The sequence below is a fragment of the Canis lupus genome, chromosome 19, assembly GCF_048164855.1.
Source record: "Canis lupus baileyi chromosome 19, mCanLup2.hap1, whole genome shotgun sequence".
Lineage (NCBI taxonomy): Eukaryota > Metazoa > Chordata > Mammalia > Carnivora > Canidae > Canis > Canis lupus.
This window is the reverse complement of record NC_132856.1, coordinates 4,371,566-4,386,991: the sequence shown is the minus strand read 5'-3', so window position 1 is coordinate 4,386,991 and position 15,426 is coordinate 4,371,566. Positions and strand designations below refer to the sequence as shown.

Below are 15,426 nucleotides of genomic sequence, written 5' to 3'. Positions count from 1 at the left end.
AGGTTCATTCATGCTGTAACATGTACCAATACTTCATTCCTTTTTATGGCCAAAGAATTCATTGTACAGGTAGACCACATTTTAGCTCTTCACCAAATTGACAGACATTTGGGTTCTTCCCATTTTTTAGTTCTTGCGAATAATGCTGTGGTGAACATTCACGTACAAGTTTCTGTGTGACCTGTGTTGTCAGTTCTCAAGAGAATTCACCCAGGAGGGGGAATTGTTGGGTCATACTAAATTCTGTTTTCATGTCTTTTGCCCATTTCATGATTAGATTGTTTGTTTTTTTGCCGTTGAGTTTAATAAGTTCTTTTTTTTTTTTTTTTAAGATTTTATTTATTCATGAGAGACAGAGAGAGGCATAGACAGGCAGAGGGAGAAGCAGGCTCCACGCAGAGAGCCTGACCTGGGACTCGACCCCAGGTCTCCAGCATCACACCCTGGGCTGAAGGCGGCGCTAAACCGCTGGACCACCGGGGCTGCCCCTGATAAGTTCTTTATAGATCTTGGATACTAGCCCTTTATCTGATATGCCATTTGTGGATACCTTCTCCCATTCTGTAGGTTGTCTTTTAGTTTTGTTGACTGTTTCTTTGCTGTGCAGAAGCTTTTTATCTTGATGAAGTCCCAATAGTTCATTTTTGCTTTTGTTTCCCTTGCTTTCCTAGATGTATCTTGCAAGACATTGCTGTGGCCAAGTTCAAAAAGGGTGTTGCCTATAGGATTTTGATGAATTCATGTCTCACATTTAGAACTTTCATCTATTTTGATGAATTCATGTCTCACATTTAGAACTTTCATCTATTTTGAGTTTATCTTTGTGCATATTGTAAGAGAATGATCCAGTTTCATTCTTTTGCACGTGGCTGTCCAATTTTCCCAACACCATTTATTGAAGAGGCTGTCCTTTTTCCAGTGGATAGTCTTTCCTCCTTTGTCGAATATTAGTCAACCATAGTGTTGAGGGCCCATTTCTGGGTTCTCTCTTCTGTTCCATTGATCTATGTGTCTGTTTTTGTGCCAGTACCACACTGTTTTGGTGGATCACAGCTTTGTAGTACAACTTGAAACCCAGCATTGTGATGCCCTCGGCTCTGGTTTTCTTTTTTAATATTCCCCTGGCTATTCAAGGTCTTTTCTGATTCCACACAAATCTTAAGATGATTTGTTCCAACTCTCTGAAAAAAGTCCATGGTATTTTGGTAGGGATTGCATTGAACGTGTAAATTGTCCTGGGTAGCATTGACATTTTCACAACATTAATTCTTCCAATCCATGAGCATGGAATATTTCTCCATCTCTTTGTGTCTTCTTCAATTTCTTTCAGAAGTGTTCTGTAGTTTTTAGGGTATAGATCCTTTATCTCTTTGATTAGATTTATTCTTAGGTATCTTATGATTTTGGATACAGCTGTAAATGGGATTGACTCCTTCATTTCTCTTACTTCAGTCTCATTGTTAGTGTATAGAACTGCCACTGATTTCTGGGCCTTGATTTTGTTTCCTGCCACATTGCCAAATTGCTATATGAGTTCTAGCAATCTTGGGGTGGAGGCTTTTGGGTTTTCTATGTACAGTATCATGTCATCTGCGAAAAGGGAGAGTTTGACTTCTTCTTTGCCAATTTGAATGCCTTTTATTTCTTTTTGTTGTCTGATTGCTAAGGCTAGGACTTCTAGTACTATGTTGAATAGCAGTGGTGAGGGTGGAATCATGAAATGGGCAAAAGACATGAACAGAAATTTCACCAAAGAAGACATAGACATGGCCAAAAACACATGAGAAAATGCTCCACATCACTTGCCATCAGGAAAATACAAATCAAAACCACAATGAGATATACCACCTCACACCAGTTAGAATGGTGAAAATTAACAAGACAGGAAACAAACGTTGGAGAGGATGTGAAGAAAGGGGAACCCTCTTGCACTGTTGATGGGAATGTAAACTGGTACAGCCACTCTGGAAAACAGTGTGGGAGGTACCTCAAAGAGTTAAAAATAGAGCTGCCCTATGACCCAGCAATTGCACTGCTGGGGGTTTGCCCAAAGATACAGATGCAGTGAAAGACCGAGACACCTGCACCCAATGTTCATAGCAGCAATGTCCAAAATAGACAAACTGTGGAAGGAGCCTCAGTGCCCATCGAAAGATGAATGGATAAAGAAAATGTGGTCTGTGTATACGGTGGAATATTACTCAGCCATTAGAAATGACAAATAGGGCAGCCCTGGTGGCGCAGTGGTTTGGCGCCGCCTGCAGCCTGGGGTGTGATCCTGGAGACCTGGGATCGAGTCCCACATCGGGCTCCCTGCATGGAGCCTGCTTCTCCCTCTCCCTCTGCCTGTGTCTCTGCCTCTCTCTGTGTGTCTATGAATAAATAAAATCTTAAAAAAAAAAAAAAAGAAATGACAAATACCCACCATTTGCTTCAAGTGGATGGAACTGGAGGGTATTGTGCTGAGTGAAGTAAGTCCATCAGAGAAGGACAAACTATATGGTTTCACTCATACAGGAAATATAAAAAATAGTGAGAGGGATTATAGGGAACAGGAGAGAAAATGAGTGGGAAATATCAGAGAGGGTGACAATAGGAGAGACTCCTGAATCTGGGAAATGAACAAGGGGTAATGTAAGGGGAGGTGGGCGGGAGGAATGGGGTGACTGGGTGACGGGCACTGAGGGGGGCACTTGACAGGATGAGCACTGGGTGTTATGCTATATGTTGGCAAATCAAACTCCAATAAAAAAATTAAAAAATTGTTTTTTGACACATGCTGCTGGATATAGGAGATTGCTTTCTTCACTGGATGGACTTCAGGGAGGGGGTCCAGGGAATATGAATATGGCCACCCCTTAGGTAGTTAGAATATCATAGGCTCTTCTGTGCTTTTCATGCTTGGATTGCACATTTAGGGACCAAGCTTTAGGAGACTTGCTTCCTCTGACTGGCCTCTGATGAAGGCTTCCCGTATCCCTCCTGCTATCCCTGTGGGGCCCCAGCCAGGAAAACTGTGTGTTCTGACTGCAGGTGTGTGATGGATGATGACAATGAAGTAAGGGACCGAGCCACCTTCTATCTCAATGTCCTGGAGCAGAAGCAGAAGGCCCTCAATGCAGGGTATATCCTAAATGGTGAGTCTCACCGGCTCCTTTGACTTGGCCCCATCCCAGAGCTGTGGCCCTTCTCACTATTCCAGAGCAGGTGCACCTCACTGGGGAGGGGAAGCCTGAGGCAAGACACTTTCGGCTAGACTTGCATGGAAACTTCATGGTATCACTAACCTCAGGAGACCTACAATCTTGTGGTTCACACCAATGTGGGTGGAAACAGCTCGGTAAATTGAAACACTAGTCATTAATAAAAATCTCTCTTTGCATAGTACTCTACTCTCTATAAGTCACTTTTCTATATACATTTATCCCCATACCAGCTGTGTGAAGAAGGATATAGATGAGAAAGTGGAGGCCCAGAGGGTTTTAAGTGGTTTTCTCAGTGGTCTAGGGTCATAAAACCTAGGCCCCTGGGTCTCAATCTTTTGTGGGGGATTCCAGGTGCTCGTTCTGTCATGTATGCAGGCATGTCTGTCTCCCACTGGCTTCTAGGTCTGACGGTTTCCATCCCTGGTCTGGAGAGAGCTCTGCAGCAGTATACTCTAGAACCATCAGAAAAACCTTTTGACCTCAAGTCTGTGCCCCTGGCCACCACGCCAATGGCAGAGCAGAGAACAGGTAAGTAATATCTGTGCTCCTTTCAGAGGCCATCAGGTCCAAAGCTCTGTGGGAAGGTCTGCATGGGCCTTGAAGCCACTAAACCTAGTCAGGATGGGGTGCTTACACCAAAAGGATGGAATAATCCTTTCTACATCTAGCTCCAGGACATAGAGACGCATGCACACACTCTTTCTCACGTGTTCTGTACTCTTACATGTTCACACTCTGTCAGGGGAGTTGGAAGTTATAATCCCTAAGTAACAGTTCTGTGGTCAACATGCCCCATTACTGGAGTTGTTGGTCACAATGTTTGTTTGCTCCTGCAGAAAGCACCCCCATCACAGCCGCCAAGCAGCCTGAGAAAGTGGCAGCTACCCGGCAAGAGATCTTCCAGGGTGAGTAGCAGTGCTTGGTGGGGCTCTTAGGACCTGGGCTTGGTCTCCTCAGCTTTAGGGTAGTTGATCTTCTCAGGGAAATTAGAAGAGACTCAATCAACAACAGTTCTTACTCTTTTTTTTTTTTTTTTTTTTTAAGATTTTACTTCTTTTTTTTTAAGATTTATTTATTGATTTATGATGGACTTAGAGAGAGAGAGGCAGAGATATAGGAGGAGGGAGAAGCAGGCTCCATGACAGGAGCCCGACGTGGGACTCGATCCCAGGACTCCAGGATCGCGCCCTGGGCCAAAGGCAGGCGCCAAACCACTGAGCCACCCAGGGATCCCTTTACTTCTTAATTTGAGAGAGAGCATGAGTGGGGAAGGACAGAGGGAGAAGCAGACTCCCTGCTGAGCAGGGAGCCCAATGCTGGGCTTGATCCCAGGAACTTAGGATCATGACTAAGCCGAAAGCAGATGCTTGGGATTCCTGGGTAGCTCAGTGGTTAGGTACCTGCCTTCAGCCCAGGGCATGATCCTGGAGTCCCAGGATGGAGTCCCACGTCAGGCTCCCTGCATGGAGCCTGCTTCTTTCTCTGCCTATGTTGTCTCTGCCTCTCTCTGTGTGTGTCTCTCATGAATAAATAAATAAAATCTTAAAAAAAAAAAAAAAAAAGGAAAGAAAGAAAGAAAGCAGATGCTTAACTGACTGAGTCACCCAGACTCCCATCAACAACAGTTCTTATTCTGGAGTGCTGGGCCCTGAGGGTACCCTAGACAGCACATTTAATCCTCAGTTGTAAGGTATTGGGTCCATTTAGTATTGGAGGAATTGGAAGTTCAGAGAGAGAAAGTGATATGCCTAAAGTTGCATTAGCAAGAAAGTAGAGGGGTTGGAATTAAGATTCACATCAGACTGGCTCAAGGCTACCACTTAGCCTTGGTTCTGAGAGCTTGGGTGCCTGGAGCCCAGGCTGGTACCAGAGGTCAAATTCAGTATAGTCGGGATCCAGAGACCCTAGTATTTTTTCTTGGATTCCAGAGATGTTTAAGTCCACATTGTCTGGAAAGGTTTTATTTAGATATTTATCTATCCCTCTGGTCTTGCATCTATTTAAGGGTCATCTATTTAAGGGTAGAGGCTGTGTATCTAATTGCCATACCATATTATCTACTGAATTCCCACCTTCAGGATCTAACATGTGCCCCTCTTTCTTCTTGAAGGATCTCCTATGCTCATCTCTTCTATTCCAGCTCTTCTGTCTTCTCTTAATTAGTTCTATATGGTTCTTCACAGGTTTTGTCTTTTATATGCTCTATCATGGCACTTAGAACAGAACCTTTCTTCCTCACGGTCAGTTCCCAATTATTGTTTAATTAAATCCCCCCCTTTTCCATTCCATTCGAGAATCCTATCTTCTATCAATTTACCTTTCAAATTCAGCAAAACTGGGATCCCTGGGTGGCGCAGCGGTTTGGCGCCTGCCTTTGGCCCAGGGCGCGATCCTGGAGACCCAGGATCAAATCCCACATCAGGCTCCCGGTGCATGGAGCCTGCTTCTCCCTCTGCCTGTGTCTCTGCCTCTCTCTCTCTCTCTCTGTGACTATCATAAATAAATAAAAATTAAAAAAAAAAATTTAAAAAAAAAAAAAAAAAAAAAAAAAAAAAAACAAATTCAGCAAAACTAGGATCTGGAACTAACTGGGACCACTCTAACACAGAATTTTTCCTTCTGTATTACCTTCTCCATGCTGTTACCACAAATCACCACAAGCTTAGTGGCTTAGCACCACACAAATTTATTGTCTTACAATTCTTTTTTTTTTTTTTTTTTTAATTTTTATTTATTTATGATAGTCACACACACACAGAGAGAGAGAGAGAGAGAGAGAGGCAGAGACACAGGCAGAGGGAGAAGCAGGCTCCATGCACCGGGAGCCCGACGTGGGATTTGATCCCTGGTCTCCAGGATCGCGCCCTGGGCCAAAGGCAGGCGCCAAACCGCTGCGCCACCCAGGGATCCCTATTGTCTTACAATTCTGAGGGTAGAGGTCTAAAATGGGTTTCACTGTGTTGGTATTGCTGAGCTCCCTCTGGAGGCTTTAGGGGAGAAACATGTCTTTGCTTTTTCTAGTTTCTGGAGGCCTCCTTCATTGCTCTCCTAATGATCCCTTCCTTCACCTTCATAGCCAGCACCTTCACAGTCAGCCAGATCTGACTCTGAGCCTTTTGCCTCCTTCTCATAAGGATCCTTGTGATTACTTTGGGCCCACCCAGATAATCCAGGATAATCTCGCCTTCTCAAAAATACAACTTAATCGCATCTGCAAAATCACTTTTACCATGTGATGTAACGTATTTACAGGTTCTGGGAGTTAGCCTGTGTACGTCTTGGGGCCACCATTCTGACATACCTTCGAAGGAAGACTCCTTCTAAATCTCTAAGGGGCTGTGAATTTCATCTTTAAACAGTCTTCCAAAGCCTAACGTTTATTGATCACCTGTTCAGTTCTAGGAATTTTGCTAGATCCTGATATTTATTGCTTCATTTATCTTTACAACAACACTGTGAACAAGATTGTTAAATCTATTTTATTGGTGAAGAATCAGACACTCAGTGTTAACTGATAGCTTCTATAGAATCCCCTGGGTTAGTTAAGTGTCAGGTGTAGAAACATGGTGCTCCAAGAAGTAAATTCCCACAGAAAAAGCACTGTAGTAGCTCATGATCATGATGGCCCAAAAGTGCCCTTTTCTGGCTCTTTCTGGGCTTTTTACTGCCCAGATATCTAGGCTGGCTCTTTCTGGGCTTTTTACTGCCTGCACATTCATCAGATGCAGTCCTGTAGGTGGCAGAGGACTGAAGCAGTCACAAAGAGAAAGCAAAAAATAATAATAATGCCTACTTTTTTTGTCTCTACCCATGAAACATGAATTGAGTACCTACTAAGTTCAGGGCAAAATAATCAGATCCCTGGCCTTGCCACAATTCCTGTCCTTACAGAGTTCAACTTAATTGGGAAGACAAGTTAAAAATCTTAGGGCAGTGGTCTACACATATTAGTGTACATCAGAAACATCTGAGAAATTTTCTTAGAAATGAGATTCCTGAATCCCAGAGCCAGAGCATATTTATGATGGGCCAAGAATCTGAGTTTTTGACAAGTCACACCCTTAGATAACTCTTGACACCAGTGATCCATGACCATACTTTGAGAAACGATGCCCCTACTGTAGAACAGGGAAGAGAGCAGTAGGCACAGTCATCATAGACAAACATGGTGTGCAGACTGCTGCCAGATGTGGGCCTGTAGGCCAGAAGACCCAGCCCACTGCTGGAAGCAGGCTTTGGGGTGTAGGGATAGGTTTACCAGGTGCCCAAGACCACTTGAAGTGAGGTTTTCTACAAGTCTGAATCTGAAACATCTCATTACTGGCCGGTTTATCTTAACTGACAAACGTATAGGACCAGTTTGTTCTTTTGCCTGATTCTGTGGCTGTAACGTCATTCATCTCATCTTTAGAGTTTTTCTTTTTTTTTTTTTTTTTTTTTTAAGATTTTATTTATTCACCAGGAACACAGAGAGAGAGAGGGGGCAGAGACACAGGCAGAGGGAGGAGCAGGCTTCATGCAGGGAGCCTGATGTGGGACTCGATCCCAGGTCTCCAGGATCACACTCTGGGCTGAAGGCGGCGCTAAACTGCTGAGCCACTGGGGCTGCCCAGAGTTTCCTTTTAAGAATTCTTGCTGGGGGATCCCTGGGTGGCGCAGCGGTTTGGCGCCTGCCTTTGGCCCAGGGCGCGATCCTGGAGACCCGGGATCGAATCCCACGTCGGGCTCCCGGTGCATGGAGCCTGTTTCTCCCTCTGCCTGTGTCTCTGCCTCTCTCTGTCTCTGTGTCTCTCATGAATAAATAAATAAAACCTTAAAAAAAAAAAAAAAAAAAAAAAAAAGAATTCTTGCTGGGATCCCTGGGTGGCACAGCGGTTTGGCGCCTGCCTTTGGCCCAGGGCGCGATCCTGGAGACCCGGGATCGAATCCCACATCGGGCTCCCGGTGCATGGAGCCTGCTTCTCCCTCTGCCTCTGTCTCTGCGCCTCTCTCTCTCTCTCTGTGACTATCATAAATAAATAAAAATTAAAAAAAAAAAAAAAAAGAATTCTTGCTGAGCTTCTAAAGTTGTAGGAGTCTCCAAATGGATTAGGCCTCAGACATTGGGGTCTCTCAGTCAGTTTTCTGTGGCTGAGGTCTTTTGTTAGCAAGAGGAGAAAATGTATTTGTATATTTGGGAAATAGCGAGTAACCCGTTGTGTATACATATACATCCATCTCAGTAGGGTGAAAGACATGGAGAGTTGGCCATGAGCATATATTAGAAACCATCACAGGTTGGTCTGGGAATTAAAAGGCTGAGTGAATTTGTGGCCTGTGGCTTTCAGAGCAGTTGGCGGCAGTGCCAGAGTTCCATGGCCTGGGGCCCCTCTTCAAGTCTTCGCCTGAGCCTGTGGCCCTCACTGAATCAGAGACAGAGTATGTCATCCGCTGCACCAAACACACCTTCACTGATCACATGGTGTTCCAGGTGAGAAGGGAGTGCCGAGGCCATGCTGGGGCTTGGGCCTAGGGAGTGGTCTTAAGTGCGACAGGTCCTATAGGGTCCCACACTGATTTGGTCAGGAGCCCAATTTAATGATAGGTTCTGTCACCAGCTGGTATGTATCTTGCAGTCTTGACCCAGGACTTCTCTGGCTCTTATGTGTCAGCATTGGGACAGGGAGCCTGCGCAGAGGTACTGGGATAGGAATTAGTTTGGCTCATGGGGTGAGTTAGGATCTCTGGGCTGTTCCTCTACAGCAGGGCTTAGACCTAGAGCAGTCTCTTAGCAACCCTTCTCCTCCCTGGTTCAGTTTGACTGCACAAACACACTCAACGACCAGACCTTGGAGAACGTCACAGTGCAGATGGAGCCCACTGAAGCCTATGAGGTGGTCTCTTACGTGCCTGCCCGAAGCCTACCCTACAACCAGCCTGGGACCTGCTACACATTGGTGTCACTGCCCAAGGAAGACCCCACAGCTGGTGAGCCCCTCTCCAGAAATCACCCTGGACCATGTGAGAACCCTGGGGATCCAGATGGTGTGGGCCAGATGTACACCAGCCATTTGTCTCCTCTGAGAGCTTCAACTCCTTGATTTCAGTCTTGAGGAAAAGAAGAAGAAAGGCTGAGTCCTGGGAACTTGTCCTACATCATCCCATTTCACCCTCATAGTCTCCTAAGGGGATAAGTACTGCTCTCCCTATTCCTAGATGAGACTCAGGGTAAAGGACTTGCCTGAGCTCCTGTGGCTGGTAAGAGGCAGAACCCAGGTCTCTCTGGTTCTCAACTTGTACTTTTTCATTTTACCATGAGAGTACAAAGATAGGCACAAAGACTCAAACACCCCAGCTCCACTCCTTCCAAGGGACCCACCAGCGTCTTTTTCCAGACCTTGGACGTTGGACATGTGACTGGCATGGGCTTAGCCATCCTGAAAGCACTCCTGCTTTCCTCTTTCTTCCTTCCCTCTGAGGGGGCTCCTCAGACCCATGACTTAACTCTTCCACAAGGTGGTATCTTCTGTCCAAATTTGTGGGATTGGATGGCTATTTTGTGTGGGGTTGCTGCTATTGATAATATAACACAGGCCATGGCCACCTGCCCTATGGAGGAACTTATCCCCTGTAGGGACTAGGGCCAACCTGACCACCCAGCCTTTCTTCTCTGCAGTGGCCTGCACATTCAGCTGCATGATGAAGTTCACTGTCAAGGACTGTGACCCCACCACTGGGGAGACTGATGATGAAGGCTATGAAGATGAATATGTGGTAAGAAGCTAGTGTTGGAAGGCTCAATTTTGTGCCTAAGGTTGCAGAGCAGCCCCTTCCAGGAGCTAACAATTAGACTTCAAGCTTTCTAGAGAATTGGATTGGTTTGCATCTGTTGAGTAGTCCTTTCATGCACTCAAAGGACGTCTAATTCCACTTTTCTGAGCTTGGATGAGCTGAGTGCAGGATTGCTCTGGAGTTTGACCGTGGGGCAGTGTGGTTCAGTACCATTTGAGGGCAGACTCAATCTGGTGATGCAAATTGTTCCAGCTCCTCGTGACTAGAGGGACAGTCACTGTGGAATATAATTGACATTGTCACACGGGGGCCATTGTTAAGGGGACCTCCCGAAGCCAGCAGTAACCCTAAGAGCAGGAATTGCCCTAGGATCAAGTGAGCTCCTTGGGAGAACTGGGCCTGAGGATTGCTTCTGCTGTGGGAGTGGAGTCCTACTTACATACCTGAAACAAACATCCCCAAGAGTAGGGGCTCAGTGAAGAGCTGGTGGCTGGATGAATGGGGAACCTTTATGTGCTCTCTCAGTCCAAGGTTGGGGGTTAATATGTGTCAGGTTCAGAGAGGACACAGCTGAGATGGAGGCTAGGGGTCCAGAATCTGTCAGGCTCAGAGATTCTGAGGCAGAGGGTGGGATCTGATGAGTCATAAGTGTCCGAGCCGTAGAAGGCAGACCTTTGGATCCTTAAGGCACTGACTCTAGGCAGGCTTCCAAAGGGACGTGACCTTGCAGCTGACATCCTAAGGTGAGCACTTGGGTCAGGGCATTTCTATTGAAAGGACACCACTTGGCTGTGAGCACCTGAAGGAAAGTCCAGTTACTGTATGTCCCCAGAGCCAAGCACAGTGCTCTGTGTCTAGTGAGCACTTGCCCAATGCGTTGAAGAAAGGGATAAGCAGTGAGTGCAGAGCAGAGGCCCCACAGGTGTGCAGAACAGGAACCCATTCCCCTGGAGGTGTATGCCTAACTTCCACCTCCATCTCCACAGCTGGAAGATCTGGAAATCACTGTTGCTGATCATATCCAAAAGGTCATGAAACTGAACTTTGAAGCAGCCTGGGATGAGGTAGGGGATGAGTTTGAGAAAGAGGAAACATTCACCTTGTCTACTATCAAGACACTTGAAGGTAAAATCCTTGGCTATTGAAATGTGTCCTCCCCTTTCACTCCTCCTGGCCTTGGCCCCCCAGGAACCCAGGGCCATGTTGAGAGTATATACTTCAGATGGCACTTCATGAAAAGGTCCTTAGAGAGGGCCTGGCTGGCTCAATAGAACAGCATGTGACTCTTGATCACAGGGTCATGAGTTTGAGCCCCACATTGAGTGTAGAGATTACTAAATAAAATTTTTAAAAGCGCAACTTAGAGCAGGCTTAGAGGATGGGGGAGTGGTGGTGACACAAAGGTAGAAATGAGATGTGGCTTAATGATGCTGGGATTTCTCCCTATAGAGGCTGTGGGCAATATCGTGAAATTCCTGGGAATGCATCCTTGTGAGAGGTCAGACAAAGTGCCAGATAACAAGAACACCCACACATTGCTTCTGGCTGGTAAGCAACACTTCTAGGTGGGAAGGGCCTACGTAGTTTACAGTCTGCATGCTACTGTGCCCTGGGTTGAGGGCTCCCACTGGGAACATGGGGATTCAAATTTATAGCATTGAAGATTCACAAAGTAAGGGGCACCTGGGTGGCTCAGTCGGTTAAGCGTCTGCGTTCAACTTAGGTCATGATCTTAAGGTCCTGGAATGGAGCCCTGTGTCCGTCTCTCTGCTCAGTGGGGAGCCTGACACTCCCCCTGCTTGTGCTCTCTCTCACTCTGTAGAATAAATAAAATCTTTAAAAACACAAAAAAGAAAATTCATAGAGTAAAAAAAGCCCAGCAGTGAAATATCCGACCCTTGCTGCCTGTCATCTATCTAGTTCCTTTCCGACAGGTGACTGATCAGCATTGTTATTATAAACAGTGATTTTATGGATACGAACACTGACATGCACAATTTCCTATTTTAACTCAGATGTTTACGTGTAAATAGTATATATATTGTCTTTCCTATGCTTGGCTGGCTCAGTCGGTAGAGCATGTGATTCTTGATCTCAGGGTCCTAAGTTTGTGCCTCACGTTGGGGGTGGAGATTACATTAAAAATATATTTAAAAATACATAGAGTTTCCTCTTTTTCTAATTAAAAATATATTTAAAAATACATAGAGTTTCCTCTTTTTCTAATTGTAGTAAAATGTACATAATGTAAAATTTACCATTTTAAGCTCAGGTATACAGCCCAGTGGCATGAAGTATATCTGCATTATTGTGTAGATATTAGCACTGTTCTTCTCCAAGACTTTTTTATCATCCCAGAGTAAATCTTCATACTTTTTTGTAGCTTCCTTATATTCCATTGTATGGGTGTACCATAATTTATAGAATCAGCCTGTATTGATAAATATATAGATTGTTCCAGGCTTTTTGCTATTACAAACAATGCTACAGTGACTAATCATGCACACACACATACTTTATTTTGCATGTATTCCCTGAGGATATCTATAGGATAAACTTCCCAAGGCATTACCAGGTCAAAGCGCATTTCTCATTTTGATATAAATTTCTAGTTGCCTTCTTTTTTTTTTTTTTCTAGTTGCCTTCTATTGGAACTGTATGCCTTTCCTTCCACACTGTGGACAACATAGTATGTTATCAGTATAATACAGTAATCAGTAATATACAGAGTATATTATCAGGTCATTATCAAATGATCTTTGCCAGTCTGGGTGGAAAATGGTATCTTAGTGTAGTTTTTATTTTATTTTATTTTTTAAATTTTATTTATTTATTCATGAGAGACACACAGAGCAAGGCAGACATATAGGCCGAGAGAGAAGCAGGCTCCATGCAGGGCGCCCGATGTGGGACTTGATCACAGGTCTCCAGGATCACACCCTGAGCCAAAGGCAGATGCTCAATGGCTGAGCCACCCAGGTGTCCCTGTAGTTTTTATTTTATATTTCTTGTATATTGAAAGAAGTTAAGCATTCTTCCCAAATATGTGTGCCATTTGTATTTCTTTTTCTGTGAATTATTTCCATATCCTTTCTCAAATTCTCTACTAGGTTGATTGGTCTTTTTTTAATAGGAATGGTATTTTAAGAAGTCAACATGGAAATTTTCAAACTTACACAAAAATTGAATGCTATAAAAAAAAAAAAATTGAATGCTATAATGAGCCCTCATGTGCTCATCTTCCAGTTTCAGTAACTTAACAGCATCCATACCGCCACTCCCTCTATCCCCCAACCCCGGTTTATTATTTTATTTTATTTTATTTTATTTTATTTTATTTTTTTATTTTATTTTATTTTATTTCATTTTTATTATTTTTTTAATAAATAAATTTATTTATTTGTTCATGAGAGCCACAGAGAGAGAGAGAGGCAGAGACAGAGGCAGAGGGAGAAGCAGGCTCCATGCAGGGAGCCTGACATGGGACTCGATCCTGGGACCCTGAGATCACGCCTTGAGCCGAAGGCAGACAGACACTCAACCGCTGAGCCACCCAGGCGTCCCATCCCCAGTTATTTTAAAGAAAATTCCAGATACAGCATTTTGTATGTAAATGTCTCTATATCTGTATATTTCTCTAAGAGATAATGATGCCTTGTTTAAAGGAGTGGGGGCAATACAATTATCACACCTAAAACTGAACAAAAGGAAATGGGAGATTTTCTTTTTTTCCTGTTTCTCTTTTTTTAAGATTTTATTTATTTATTCACGAGAGCTGCAGAGAGAGATCCCGGGACTCGGGACTCTGGGTTCTCGCCCTGGGCCGAAGGCACGCACTCAACTGCTGAGCCACTCAGGCGTCCCTTTTTCCTGAGTGTTTCTAAACAGGGTTGGGAGGCAGTTCTGCTTCAGTGCCCTGCTCACAGCTGATAGACCCCAAGCGGTTGTTTCTGGCCACACTGAAGCAACCTAGTCCCCTGGGTCTTGCAGACACCTGCGATGTGGTTTTGTCATGAAGGGGCTGTCCCTTCATCTTTGCTCTTAGATTTAGCCAACATGCATGAGAGCCTCTGTGATGCCAGGTAAAAGCCTTGTATGTTTTATTAATTCATTTGCACCTGGCAAAAGCTTAAAAAACAGTATAATTATCTCCTTTACTTCATAGTTGAGGATACTGTAGCTCAGAGAGGTAAAGTGACTTGCATAAAATCTCAGGGATTTCAGCCCAACTCCCGTTTGCAGGCCCACTCCCGTTTCACTGCATCACAGCTGCCTTGATGAGTTGCTACAAATCCCACCCTTAGCCCACTCTCTGCAGCTTCTTCCTTACACACCTGTACTTCTCTCTTTCCTCTAGGTGTGTTCCGGGGAGGTCATGATATCTTGGTGCGCTCCAGACTGCTGCTTTTGGACACAGTAACAATGCAGGTGACAGCCAGAAGTTCAGAGGAGCTGCCAGTAGACATCATCTTGGCATCTGTGGGCTAAGGGGCCAGACTGCATGGACCCTGCTCCTACCCTTTTCCCCTCAACACTACGCAGAAGTCATGCCTTCATCCTGAATTCCAATGGAAACTCCTTCCCAAGCCTCTGCATTCAAAAACAACTAGGAATCACTGGGGAAAAAAAAAAATTTTTTTTCCCTGCAGGACTGCTAGGGGATAACTTTTTTTTTCCTTTTTTTAAATAGGGGATGATTTTAGCTTGTCCTAGAACCTGTTGCCCTTCTTGTCAGGGTAGGACATCGCAAATGAATAAAATGCTCGCACCTCCTCTTGAATTTATCCCCAAGAAAACCATCTTATCCATATAAATAAATCAGCATGTATTTATTGAATGGCTGCTACTCTGCAGACTCATGCTTAAGGGCTCCACTTTCCCCTTCCCCCCTTCTGAGCCCCATCCCAGGAACACCTGACCTATCCCCTTTACACACACAGCCTTTTGGCTGCTGTACTTGAGGTCAGACGACTTCCACTCCTCTCCATTCAAGCCCCAGGAACAGGAGCAGTGCAGGTTTGTGGAGAGGATGACAGCAGGCACTGAGGTTGCACCTGTTCTTGCAGTCCTGACCATTGCTCCCTCTCTAGGTTATGAACGGGGCCCTCAGAGGGTTTGGATGGATGATTTGGGTGTTCCCTAACATGCGCCCTGGGGTTTGTCTGCTCCCAATCAGCCCAATTCTGTGAACACACAGAGGGGAAGAACAGCCCCCTCTCTAAGGAGAGCACTCTGTTGGCTGAAGACCAGAAAGCCTTGGTTTATGTCCCAAGGGAGCAGGCTCAGAGGCCACCTCAACTTCTGTTAAACTCAAGCCATGTAGCTTTGCTAATTTCATGCCCGAAATACACCTGCAAGGCCTGTTTTTAAAAAATCTAGGTCTCACCCTTAAAAATTCAGTTTTAGGGTTAGGAAGGGAAGGTCCTGGAAAATCGCATTCTGGTGCCCA

The 15,426-nt window shown here is 44.9% G+C and overlaps 1 protein-coding gene across 1 annotated transcript in view; it reads left to right on the top strand.

Annotated features, from left to right (window-relative positions):
- COPG1 (COPI coat complex subunit gamma 1) overlaps window positions 1-14,814 on the top strand; it is a 28,411-nt gene extending 13,597 nt beyond the window's left edge. Inside the window, exons 16-24 of the mRNA XM_072784906.1 lie at window positions 3,034-3,137; window positions 3,609-3,734; window positions 4,043-4,111; window positions 8,534-8,676; window positions 9,002-9,173; window positions 9,862-9,959; window positions 10,964-11,102; window positions 11,427-11,525; window positions 14,335-14,814. Coding sequence (XP_072641007.1) covers window positions 3,034-3,137; window positions 3,609-3,734; window positions 4,043-4,111; window positions 8,534-8,676; window positions 9,002-9,173; window positions 9,862-9,959; window positions 10,964-11,102; window positions 11,427-11,525; window positions 14,335-14,465 — 1,081 coding nt within the window. The 3' untranslated portion in view covers window positions 14,466-14,814. The remainder of the gene's footprint in view (window positions 1-3,033; window positions 3,138-3,608; window positions 3,735-4,042; window positions 4,112-8,533; window positions 8,677-9,001; window positions 9,174-9,861; window positions 9,960-10,963; window positions 11,103-11,426; window positions 11,526-14,334) is intronic.
- The last annotated feature ends 612 nt before the right edge of the window (window positions 14,815-15,426 follow it).